Source organism: Bubalus bubalis, chromosome 8 (assembly GCF_019923935.1).
Source record: "Bubalus bubalis isolate 160015118507 breed Murrah chromosome 8, NDDB_SH_1, whole genome shotgun sequence".
NCBI lineage: Eukaryota > Metazoa > Chordata > Mammalia > Artiodactyla > Bovidae > Bubalus > Bubalus bubalis.
This window is the reverse complement of record NC_059164.1, coordinates 5,001,470-5,014,887: the sequence shown is the minus strand read 5'-3', so window position 1 is coordinate 5,014,887 and position 13,418 is coordinate 5,001,470. Positions and strand designations below refer to the sequence as shown.

The 13,418-nt window shown below is 43.3% G+C and overlaps 1 protein-coding gene across 7 annotated transcripts in view; it reads right to left on the bottom strand.

Annotated features, from left to right (window-relative positions):
• The window catches only part of GRB10 (growth factor receptor bound protein 10), a 218,970-nt gene that overhangs the window by 99,426 nt on the left and 106,126 nt on the right, over positions 1-13,418 (bottom strand). For all 7 annotated transcript variants that reach the window (XM_044946399.1, XM_006073506.3, XM_025290782.2 and 4 more), the window contains one exon: positions 10,651-10,741. Coding sequence is in view for 5 of the 7 variants with exons in the window: in XM_006073506.3 (XP_006073568.2) it covers positions 10,651-10,741 (91 nt within the window). In the remaining 2 variants the exon portion in view is untranslated. The remainder of the gene's footprint in view (positions 1-10,650; positions 10,742-13,418) is intronic.

The following is a 13,418-nucleotide window of genomic DNA, read 5'->3' as shown; positions in this document are numbered from 1 at the left end:
AGGTTATGCTCAAAATCCTTCAAACTAGTCTTCAATAGTAAGTGAACTGAGAACTTCCAGATGTACAAGCTGGATTTAGAAAAGGTAGAGAAACCAGAGATTAAACTGCCAACAATCATTGGATCATGGAGAATGCAAGAGAGTTCCAGAAAAACATCTACTCCCTCTTCATTGACTGTGGAAAATTCTTAAAGAGATGGGAATTCTTAAAGAGATGGGAATACCAGAGTCCTTTACCTGCCTCCTGAGAAGTCTGTATGCAGGTCAAGAAGCAACACAGAACCAGACATGGAACAACTGACTGGTTCAACATTGGGAAATGAGTATGACAAGTCTATATATTGTCACCCTGCTTATTTAATTTTTACACAGCATACATCACGCACTATGAGGGGCTGGATGAATCACAGGCTAGAATCAAGTTTGCCAGGAGAAATATCAACAACCTCAGATATGAAGATGATATCACTTTAATGGCAGAAAGCAAAGAGGGATTAAAGAGCCTCTTGATGAGGGTAAAAGAGGAAAGTGAAAAACCTGGCTTGAAACTAAACATTAAAAAAACTAAGATTGTGGCCTCTTGGTCCCATCCCTTCCTGGAAAACAGAAGGGGAAAAAGTGGAAGCAGTGACAGATTTTATTTTCTTGGGCTCCAAAATCACTGTGGATGGTAACTGCAGCCATGAAATTAAAAGACGCTTGCTCTTTGATAGAAAGCTATGACAAATCTAGACAGCATATAAGAAAGCAGAGACATTACTTTGCTGACAAAGGTCTGTATACTCAAACCTATGGCTTTTCCAGTAGTCGTGTACATAAGTGAGGGATGGACCATAAAGAAGACTGAGCACCAAAGACTTGATGCTTTCAAATTGTGGTCCTGGAAAAGATTCTTAACAGTCCCCTGGACAGCAAGGAGATCAAATCAGTCAATCCTAAAGGAAATCAACCCTGAATATGCAGTGGAAGGACTGATGCTGAAGTTCTAATACTTTGGCCACCTGATGCAAAGAGTCTACTCATTGGAAAAGACCTTGATTTTGAGAAAGATTGAGAGCAGGAGGAGAAGAGGGCAGCAGAGGATGAGATGGCTGGATGGCATCACCGACTCAATGCACATGAGTTTGAGCAAACCCCGGGAGATAGTGAAGGACAGGGAAGCCTGGCGTGCTGCAGTCCATGAGGTCACAAAGAGCTGAACACAACTTAGCGACTAAGCAACAACAGTCTTATTTAGAAACTTCCTTCTCAGCCTGAAGGTACAAAGATGCTCACTTCCCATTAGTTCTTCCTATTAGAAAAGATGTAAATGTATTGTTTTTAAAGAGTCACTGACCTGAAATTGATGATTGTGGATGATGGATGGCAGGGACCCAGGCGGTCCCCCAACTCCTGTCTTCGCTCAACTCTGGAGGAGTCTCAAGCCCCCTATCCTCAGGATCTGCCACAATTCCTCTGTGGGGTGCTGCTTCTGTAACTGTGTGGGTCTCTTTAGGGGATGTCTATCTGTCCATCCTTGACACAACAACATGCTTTGCTAATGGCAATGCCTCACAAGCAGCCTTGCTACCTGATGGTGAGAATCACCCTTTTCTGTCTCCAAGTGCTTTGCTCATCTTCTAATTCGTCTCTGCTGTTATTGGCTTTCACTCGTCCATATTAGAGGAAAGAGCCATCTGTCAAGTCACACCAAAACGATTCAAAACTTGGTTTCAGCTGCACTAAATTTAAACTTGGGAAGATGTAACACTCTCATGATTTGTCTTATAATTTGTGAATATATGATTAGTCTCCACTTATTCAGGTCTTTTTTATGTCCTTTAACAATGTCAAGTAATCTAGTTGAATTTATTTCTAGATACCTTAAATTTTCACAACTATGTAAAGTGGGATTTCTATTTGCATTGTTGTTGATATAGTCATTCAGTCGTGCCTGACTCTTGTGACCTCATGGACCATAGCCCACCAGGCTCCTCTCTCCATGGGATTTAACCAGGCGAGAATATTGGAGTGGGTTGCCATTCCCTTCTCCAGGGGATCTTCCCCACCCAGGGATCAAATCCAGGTCTCCTATACTGGCAGATTCTTTACCAACTGAGCCACCAGGGAAGCTGTTGCACAAGGTATTATTAAATTTTATCTGTTTGTCTCACTTATCCACCAGTTTGAATGGTTTAAATGGGTGTTCTACATGGATAATAGTGTCATTTGCAGAATGGTGCTGATTTCCTTTCTTCCTCTCGGTGTTTGTGTTTCTCGTTTTGTGTTTGTTTATGATACTGACGAAGACCTCTTGTGACAGCAGTCCTTCCTGTCATTCCTGATTTTCAGGGACATACTCTAATATTTCTCCATCATGGATGCTGGTTCTATACATCTGCAGTTCAGTTCAGTCACTCAGTCGTGTCTGACTCTTTGTGACCCCATGAATCGCAGTACGCCAGGCCTCCCTGTCCATCATCAACTCCCAGAGTTCACTCAAACTCATGTCCATCAAGTCGGTGAGGCCATCCAGCCATCTCATCCTCTGTCGTCCCCTTCTCCTCCTGCCCTCAATCCCTCCCAGCATCAGAGTCTTTTCCAATGAGTCAACTCTTCGCATGAGGTAGCCAAAGTATTGGAGTTTCAGTTTCAGCATCAGCCCTTCCAATGAACATCCAGGACTGATCTCCTTCAGGATGGACTGGTTGGATCTCCTTGCAGTCCAAGGGATTCTCAGGAGTCTTCTCCAACACCACAGTTCAAAAGCATCAATTCTTCGGCGCTCAGCTTTCTTCACAGTCCAACTCTCACATCTGTACATGACCACTGGAAAAACCATAGCCTTGACTAGACAGACCTTTGTTGGCAAAGTAATATCTCTGCTTTTTAATATGCTGTCTAGGTTGGTCATAACTTTCCTTCCAAGGAGTAAGCGTCTTTTAATTTCATGGCTGCAGTCACCATCTGCAGTGATTTTGGAGCCCCCAAAAATAAAGTCTGACACTGTTTCCAGTGTTTCCCCATCTATTTCCCATGAAGTGATGGGACCGGATGCCATGATCTTCGTTTTCTGAATGTTGAGCTTTAAGCCAGCTTTTTTACTCTCCTCTTCTTCAGTGGACTTTAAACAGCTTATGGAGGTTTTTGAATTTCCTGAGTGGTCCACTAGTTAAGACTCTGCTCTTCCAGTGCAGGGGGCCCAGGTTTGATCCCTGGTCAGGAAAATAGATTCTACATGCTACAACTGAAAGATCCCACATGTCTCAACTAAGACCCAGGAAAGCCAAATAAATCAGTCCAGTTCAGTTGCTCAGTCGCGTCCAACTCTTTGTGACCCCATGGACTGCAACACACCAGTCTTCCCTGTCCATCACCAACTCTTGGAGCTTGCTCAAACTCACGTCCATCGAGTCGGTGATGCCATCCAACCATCTCATCCTCTGTCGTCCCCTTCTCCTCCTGCCTTCAATCTTTCCCAGCATCAGGGTCTTTTCCAATGAGTCAGTTCTTTGTATCAGGTGGCCAAAGTACTGGAGTTTCAGCTTCGGCATTAGTCCTTCCAATGACAGTCAGGACTGATTTCCTTTAGGATTGACTGGTTTCCCAGGCCAAATAAATAAATTTTTCCCAGGTCAAATAAATAAATAGATATTTTAAAAAAAAACAGGTCACAGAGGTTTCTTTCAATACAGACAGCCCCTGACTTAATGTACTTCCGCTTAGTGGTTTTCAACTTCACCGTGGTGAGAGTGATGCGCGTTCAGTGGAACCTGCACTGTGAGTTCTGAGCTTTGACCTTTCCCAGGCTAGTGACACGCTGTCTAACCCTCTCTTGTGATGCACAGCAGTGAGCCTCAGCATCCAGGCAGCCCCTACAGTTACAAGGGGAAACCATCGGTACACTTACAACCGCCCAGACTGAGACAACTGTTCTGCCACTCACTTCTAAGCATTCAATAAATTAGGTGAGATAGTTAATACTTCATTATGAAATTGCTTTGTGTTAGACTTTGTCCAACTGTAATGTAACTCTTCTGAAAACCTTTAGGGTGGATGAGGCTAAGCTCTGGTGAGTTAGGTATATTAAAGGCATTTCTGACAATGATGTTGTCAACTTGCAATCAGTTTACAGGGGTATGTAAGTTGAGGAAGATCTGTCCTGCTTTATATATAACAATAGAAAGTGCGTGGTTGTTATTGTCTGTTTCTTGTTATATGAGTGGGTGAACTTTGTAAGATGATCATTTTCTTTTCCTTTAATCTTTTTGAATGTTAAATGTGTTCAGTCTAATGATGGAAAGCATCCTTACATTATTATGATAAACCCAACCTGGTCATAACATTTGTTTCTGTTTTATTTAAGATAAACTGGTAAACTTGATTCATCAATGGTATCCAGACTTTCTAGTTGTTTGTTAATATGCGAAATAGGTCTGTACTTGAATTTCTTGGACTGTCACTTGCAAAATTACAGAACATTATAAAATGGGCAGAAAAGCACGTGCCCTCTCTCTTCAGCCACTGGCATAAATAGAGACAGGATATTTTCTTTGAAGGCTTCGTGACACTCATCTGCAGAACTCCCTGAGCATTTCTGAGGAGGTGGCAGTTCTAAGGGACTCCGTCTGTCAGGGTTCTTTTTTTAATAAAATTTTGTATTTCTCCAGGAATCCACTATGTTTCTTCTTTTTCAACTCTCTTCACTATTTCCTCAGGATTCTCCACCTAAAATGTTTCAGTGCTGTCTACTCACAGAGCTGTATTTTCCATCAGGTCAACAATGTTTAATTCACATGGCACAGAAGAAAAATGCGTGGTTTTCAAAGGTAATCTCTAAGCTATTTCTTCTTTCATATGCAACCAGTTTTGTTGTCTTTTTAAAGACTTTTCTCCAGAGCAGTTTCAGGTTTACAACAAAATTGAAAGGGAGATTCAGGGATTTCCCATTTATCTCTGACCCCCACACATGCATAGCCATCCTTCCATGATCCCCATCTCTCACCAGAATGGTACCTTTTTTACAACACTGATACATCATAATCACGCAAAGTCTAGAGCAGACCTTAGGGTTCACTCTTGGTGAATTTTGGTGCACTCTATGGTTTTGAATAAATGTGCCCATTGTGATGTGCTGTGCTTAGTCACTCAGTCATGTCTGAGTCTTTGCAACTCCATGGACTGCAGCCCACCAGGCTCCTCTGTCCATGGACTTCTCCAGGCAAGAACACTGGAATGGGTTGCCATGCCCTCCTCCAGGGGATCTTCCCAAGCCAGTGATCAAACCCAGGTCTCCCGCATTGCAGGCAGATTCTTTACTGTCTGAGCCACCAGGGAAGCCCAAGAATACTGGGGTGGGTAGCCTATCTCTTCTCCAGGGATCTTCCTGCCCCAGGAATTGAACCAGGGTCTCTTGCACTGCATACAGATTCTTTATCAGCTGAGCTACCAGGGAAGTGATGATGTCCAGCATTATATCACACAGAGTATTTTCACTGCCCTAAAAATCCTCTCTGTTCCGCCTATTCATCTTTCCCCACAGCTGCCTTTGGCTATCACTGATTTTTTTTTTTTTTTTCTTTTAAACCATCTCCATAGTTTTATCTTTTCCAGAGTATCATATAGTTAGATTCGCACTGCATGCAGCCTTTTTCAGACTGGTTCTTTTACTTAGTAATATGCAGTTAAGATTGTCTGTGTCTTTTCATGGCTTCGTAGCTCATTTATCTTCAGCCCTGAATAATAGTGCATTGTCTGGGTGTCCCATGTTTTATTTTTCCATTCACCTACTGAAGGACATCTTGGTTGCTTCCAAGTTCTGGCAATTATGAATAAAGCTGCTATAAATATCTGTGTGCAAATTTTCATGTGGATAAAAATTTTCAACTCCTTTGAGCAAATACCAGGGAACATGACTGGCTGTTTCATATGGTAGGAAGATGGTTCATTTGTAAGAAACTTTCAAACCATCCTCCAGAGTGGCTGCACCATTCTGCATCCCCACCAGCAAAGATAAGAGCTCCTGTTGCTCTATATTCTCTCCAGCATTTGGTGTTGCAATTTTGTTTGTATATCTCTGCAATATATTAATTATCCATTTCCTGCATAATTTCACATTTACTGGCATAAAGTCATTCATGGTTTTCTTATTTTACTTTTTTTATCTCTGACCTGCTGTTCATATGATTCTCCTGTATGTCCTTCTTCCCCCTGAGCATTTGTGATTTTGGTAGATTTTAGGAAAACACTGGCTTTGGTTCTGTTCCTGTCTATTGATATTTTCTTCATCATTTCAGTAATTTCTGATCTTAATTTTTGTAGTGACTTCCTTCTACATTCCTTAGAGTTATTCACCTTTCATTCTTCTAATTTCAATTTTTCTTCCTTTCAAAGATCAGAAATTTAGTTTTAAACACCATTTTGGTAGCACTATATAACTTTTCAATCTATAATAGATGTCCTTTTTATTCAGTTCTAAGCAACTGGTATTTTCAGTGATTTGCTCTTCATCCACATGTGGTAAAGTGATGTGTACACAAATATGCTTACACATTTTGTTTTGAACTTTTTCTCTTGACTTCAGATTTAATCATGCTGGGTCAAAGACCATGGCATGCATGAAATGGACTGCTTAAAATTTAGTTCAACTTCCCATATATGGTCAACTTTTTAGAGTTATACAGATTTTAGAGAAGAATCAGTCTGTCTCTTAGGTGCAGGGTTCTGTGTATTTCTACTAATTTGAACCTGTCAATACTGTTAGAGGTATTCTTGGAATTACACCTCATATTTCATACCTTGTTTGACATCCTTTTTAGTTCATATCTTGTTTTTATTCCTTTTTTGCTCGATGTTGCTTGTTTTTTTAATAAAATATAGATTCCCTTATATTTTTTTCCTGCTAGGACATAAACTAGATTATAGACATATTCTTGTGTGTGTGTGTGAAGTCGCTCAGTCGTGTCTGACTCTTTGTGACCCCATGGACTGTAGCCCGCCAGGCTCCTCTGCCCATGGGATTCTCCAGGCAAGAGTACTGGAGTGGGTTGCCATTTCCTTCTCCAGGGGATCTTCCCAACCCAGGGATCGAACCCGGGTCTCCTGCATTGCAGGCAGATGCTTTATCCTCTGAGCCACCAGGGAAGCCTACACATATTCTTAATTATAATCAATACTTTAGTTGCATCTAATATTGAGAAACCTAGACAACATATTAAAAAGCAGAGACATCACTTTGTCAACCAAGGTCCGTACAGTTAAAGCTATGGTTTTTCCAGTAGTCATGTATGGATGTTCGAGTTGGACCATAAAGAAGGCTGAGCACTGAAGAACTGATGCTTTCAAATTGTGGTGCTAGAGAAGACTCATGAGAGTCCCTTGGACAGCAAGGAGGTCAAGCCAGTTAATCCTAAAGGAAATCAATCCTGAACATTCACTGGAGGGACTGATGCTGAAGCTGAAGCTCCAATACTTTGGCCACCTGATGTGAAGAGCCGACTCATTGGAAAAGACTCTGATGCTGGGAGGGACTGGGAGCAGGAGAAGGGGACAACAGAGGATGAGATGGTTGGATGGCATCATGAATTCAATGGACATGAATTTGAGGAGATAGTGAAGGACAGAGGAGCCTGGTCTGCTGCATTCCATGGAGTCACAAAGACTTAGAGACTGAACAACAACAACAATATTTTGAAACAGATAACTATCTCTTTTTTCTCATGTAGTCTCAATTACTCTACAATCTTCTTATCCTAACTAAAGTCTTATTATAATTTGACCACACATTTAAACACACAATCCCACTGGCTAAATACCCAAAGTCTTAGTTTTACCTTATTTGAACAATCCACATGGAATCCAACTCAAGACACAGAACCCGTCTCAGTTTGTTATTGTTCTCATGTTTCGGGCCTTCCTCACCACTCATATTTCTTCTCCTGGAAGTACAACTTTTATTCACTCTTCTAGTGAGGATTACCAGTAGCAAAGAAATGGCAACCCACTCCAGTATCCTTGCCTGGAGAATCCCATAGACAGAGGAGCCTGGCAGGCTACAGTCCATGGGGTCGCAAGAGTCGGACACGACTTAGTGCGCTGTCTCTCTCACCAGTAGCAAACTGCCTCAATCTTCATCTGAAAGCTTTGTTTTGCTTTCACAAGATGGTGGTATAAAATTTTAGATGAACATATCTTTTTCCCTCAACAGCTTGACAAACTCCAGTATCGTTCTCTGGCTCCTATAGGGCCCACATCACCCATCCGTCCATTGGCCATTCCTGGGCTGGGAAATCTGTCGTTTCCCTTCAGAGTTTCTTTTTGTCTTCCATTTTCTGGAATAATGCAAAACGCTCTTGGATGTGGATGAATCTCCATTTTTCCTCTTAGTCTTCTGAGTGCAGCTGGGATTCTGTCTTCTCAGTTCTGACCCGTTCTCCACCAGCATCTCTTCAAATCCCACCCCCACTCCTTCCACTCTCCTGTCCCCATGGGTGTCGGTGACTGTGTCCAGTGCTGGAGGGAGGTGACTCAAGCTCACCCATTCTTTTAGACCAAATCCAGCATTTTGGAAATGGCAATGGCTATTCATCTCATTTCCCAAACTTCTCAGGGTCCCCATCTTCTTGTTTCATTTCTTCCCATCATATTTCATAGTTTCTTGTCCTCCTTGGTGGATGTTATTCTTGCATTCATCTCCAGGGCATTACAGACACACTCATCTGTGTGTGTAAAGTGACAATCTCACCATCCCAGGAGCTGCAGCGCCTACTAGTAGACAGCTGCCTGTGCTGGGGATGCTGGCTTGCAGGGGCATCTATGCTGCACTGGGCTTGTGTTCCCTGCCCATCCTCCCATGTGCTTAGGGCTTGGAGTGCTCAGGGGTGCTCCACAGAGGAGTCTGGGGTGCTGTGGGTCTCTGCCTAGGACCATTTTCCAGGGTCTTTCAGGAGCAGGTTGGGGGGTACCCTGCCCTAGCTCCCAGCGAGCTGTATGCGTTTGGTCCCTACTGTTCCCTGGGGCCTGAACTGCCCACCATCAGTGGTGCCTTTGGAGCCTGCAGCCCACTGGGCATGGCGTCAGCATCGCTCACTGCTCTGCAGACAGCTCCATCTTGTGTGAGCCAGGCGGAGTCCCCTTGGCTTTCCTGTTTTGTGGGCTGTGTCTGCAGACTGACTGAAGATGGGAGGGGAAGGTGGTCCATGTCACGATGGGCCTGACCTCTCTGGGAAGCTGAGTTCACCATGGAGTCTGCTCACTTCCCCATGCCTGGCTGCAGTTCCCAAGTCAGGGCAGACCCCAGCTCACTCACTCCCTGTTAGTAGAGAAATGGAATCTTCCCTAAGTTTCAAAGCCAACATGATCAAATTGGTACTCCTACCCTTGCATCACCTAGTGCAAAGGTCTTCTCAAAGGGGACCCTACAATTATGCTTGACACAGGAATCTGACTGCTTTTACAAATCTTCTAATACTTGAGAACACATCCTTTTGACTTCATGGTCACCTCCCTGACTTTACTATTGCTAAATTTCATTCTCTTTCTCCTTAGGTAATTAAGAAAACCTAAGTATTCTATCCTCTACCAGCTCTAAACCCTACAATTTCTGTTACTTAAACTCTCCAACAGGGACTTCCCTAGTGGTCCAGTGGTTAAGGATCTCCCTGGCAATGCAGGGGACACACTGCATCCAGGTTCAATTCCTGGTCCTGGAAGATACCACCTGCCGTGGCACAACTGAGCTTGTGCACCTCAGCTCCTGGATCCCACAGTCCAGAGCCCATGGGCCACAACTACAGACGCCTGCACACCTACAGCCCGTGAGCTGCAACAAGAGCAGCCACCCCAACAAGAAGCCCCCACACCGCGACTAGAGAGGAGTCCCTGCTCACCAAAACCAGAGAAAGTGCGTGTGCAGCAATGCAGATCCAGTGCAGCCAAAAGCAAAGCGCTCTAATCATCTAAAGCCCCCCTGTGTGCTTTTCCTGTCCCATCTCATGATCAGAACAATTCTCTTCCTAAACCCTGGACTACATCAAAGCTTGGGCTTATGAGACCTAATTTACTAAGTCCTTGTATCTCTTTAAGACATTCCCTCCTCCCGCATGGTGAGTCCATCAGAAATTCACCAGAAGGAATAGAAGGCATCTCTACCTGGCTAGGTAAACAGCCGCCAAGTGCATACAAGCAAGATTATCAGAGTGGCCAAAAAATTCATTCAGGGGGAAAAAAAAAAAATTCATTCCATCTTAACTAAAGGACACATTTTTCATTTTCACTGAGAACCACGAATTCAATAACAGAATTAATTTTTTGGCCATCACAATAGTTTCAATGCCGATAAAAATGCCCAAAACTAAGAAGATCTCCCCATGGAGGAGCCCTGAATATGCCTTTAAGGTTATGCTTAAGTTGAATCCTGGGAAAACTCACATGAAACAGATTTTGAAGTTTCAATCACTGGAGTCGGCTCACTGAAAGAAAACTCTATGAAGATATAACCAAGTACTTCTCTTTTACAGAATGTGTTTTCCTTAAAGGGGTAAAGTTGAGCTGAGGCCAGCATCTTCTTACGTCAGTGCCAGGAATGGATTCCTAAGACTGCGATGCTGAGCACCGCTGCACAATATAACGGGATTCATAGCCTGAGTCAGGGGTGCTCAGCTCCATCCTTACCTTGGTGGCTCGCCAGCCGGTCGGGCGGAGCTGGGAAGCCAGGTCCTGCCAGCTCCCCAGGACGCTGAGGAGGTGTCTGCTCCACCTTATCCTGCAGAGATGGGTATGGAAAGGCTCTGGTCAGAAGCAGCACTCCACACCTGCCACACCCGCCACCCTCACTTCACACTTGTCACACTCACCACCCCCAGCACTGCTTTTCTTCCCCCAGTTCTTCCTTCCTTCCAATTTTTACTTTTTTTCACTTTAAATGACAGTTGTTTAAAACACACTGTAAAAGGAAAATTAACCACAAGAATGGACAGCCTGCTTGGCAAGGGAGTTGGAAGAAAAGTTACTCTTGTTTTCTGGCTTAAATTGCTTTCCCTGAATAGCAATTCAAAAAGAATTATTGTCAACGGCAGGATTTAAGCCATGAGCACAGAGAATTAGCATTCCGTGGAGCACAGGATTTTCTGTAACAATTACTGGTGATCACGCCCTGGGCGGTCTGTCACCTGGGATGCAAACACCCAGCGACCGTTTTATAATCAGACCCTCCACAAAGCATCAGCAGCTCAGAGGCATTAAAACAATTTTTTTTCTAATATTATAGATTTATTCAGACTAAAACTTTTTCTTACACCAGCTTTAATAAGTTATATTTTTATAGGAGTTTGCCTATTTTCATCTAAAATTTCAAATTTATTGTCAAAACATCCTCTGATTTTATGATCTGAAGAGACATCACTATTATTTTGCTGTTATTAGTTGTTGGTGGGATTTTTCTTGATTCATTTCATTGATTAGTGAGATAAACATTTAATTGATATTTTCAGAGGATAACTTTATAGCATTTTTGATCCTCTCTACTGTCTGGTTTGTATTCAGTATTTTTCTTTTTTTTTTTTTTTTAAATTTTTATCAGAGTCTAGGTTGATTTACTGTGCTATGATGCAGTTATACAGATCTTCATTCTTTTTCAGATTCTTTTCCCTTATAGGTTATTACAGAATACTGAGCAGAGTTCCTTGAGCCACACAGTAGGTGCTGGTTAGTTGTTTATTTTATACATAATGGTGTAAATATTCAGTGGCACTTTTCAGATTTCAGGTAAGGATAAAAATTTTCAGTAAAAGTTAAAACAGTAACTTAAAACCAAGCCCACAACTCCAGAAAAACCTCTTCGTGGGATTATAATCAATCCAATGAAAGACACAATAAGATATGGAAAATGGGCCTGTAAACTCTTTACACGCCGAGAGGAAAATATTAGCAGTGATTAACCTGGGGTGAAGAGATAGCAAATTTCTCTGGCAGATTAAAGAAACTTTGGGAATTATTATAATGCACGTTTTATCTCTGTAATTAGGTTTTAGAACTGTGTCAGAAAGTATGATTGTCATGGAAAAATCTATTAATAAAAACTAACATGAACACAAGCAGGCACCACCAGCAGCCTCCCCTTCCTGGTGCTGCAAAGCTCTGCAGGTGCAAGCTGCCCCCAATCCACGAGCGCCAGCATCCTGCAGCGCTCCTCTGCCAGCTGGCCACAGAAGGCACAGCCACCCAGCACCACCCCACGACTAGAGGCAGCCCTGAGACTGGAGCCCAGGCAGCCGGACTTCAGAGCACACATGCCTTCCCTCCCATGCTGCCCAAGAAACTCCAAAAAAGCACATCATTCTGACAGATGTTCAGGGCCCGAATGTCCCCTACTCAGTGGCTTCTGCACCACAGCCTCTGTCTGCCTGAGTGGGAGGGGACGGTGGTGACTGCACCCTCTGTCCACAGGGTGGGTCTGGTCCACACTCTGCTGGCGGCCACCGTGGGGAGCGCTGCTCAGAGAGTCCAGGAGGGAAGGAGAGGTTTGCTCCCCGGGAAGGCACAGTGGCCTTCACACCTCCCTCCAGAAAACCTGGGAAGAGCAGACAAAGACCTCTGAAGAAGGGAGACTTTCACTTGCTTCCCTCTCTCTGTTCTCTCCCTTCGAAAGGAATGGCTAGCTCTCTTTTGATTTTTAAAATCACAGATGTAATGCTTGCCTGTTAGGAAAATCCAGATGCTAAGGGACTTCCCAGGTAGTGCCAGCGTAAAGAATTCACCTGCCAGTGCAGGAGATGCAAGAGAAACAGGTTCAATCCCTGAGTTGGGAAGCTCCCCTTGAGGAGGAAATGGCAACCCACTCCAGTATTCTTGCCTGGAGAATCCCATAGACAGAGGAGCCTGGTGGGCAACAGTCCATGGGGTCGCATTCAGACACGACTGAGTGACTGAGTACACACAGATGCTAAAGAAAAGGATAAAGGTAAAAATTAAAATGAACCTCTTTCTTTCACCCATGGATGTTATCCAATCAGTTTTTGATCTGTTCTTTCAGAGGAAAACAAAAATGCACACACAGAGTATGCACAGATGCAATGTCTGAATTATTTAGGGACAGCATCTATGTTATATTTGAATCACATGGGGGTTACAAATGATCCTGATGAAGAACGGAATCACCATCATGATACCCACTGCTGTATTTTAATGCATCTTTTCAAAAATTTCCATGGCAACAAACATTCCCCAACAGCCCTTTCAAAATTCTAGCATACCACATTAAGTAGCCGTGTAACATGATTTCTTTCATTAATACCCTACTGGCGAATGTACAATTTGTTAAGAAACTTAAGTTTTTGATTAGGAAAGAAGGGAGAAATTGGTATCGAGGACATGGTGTCTGGGAGCCAAAGGGATGCTGGTAAGACCCTCCCTGAGGTGCTGAGGATAGAGCTAGACTGTCA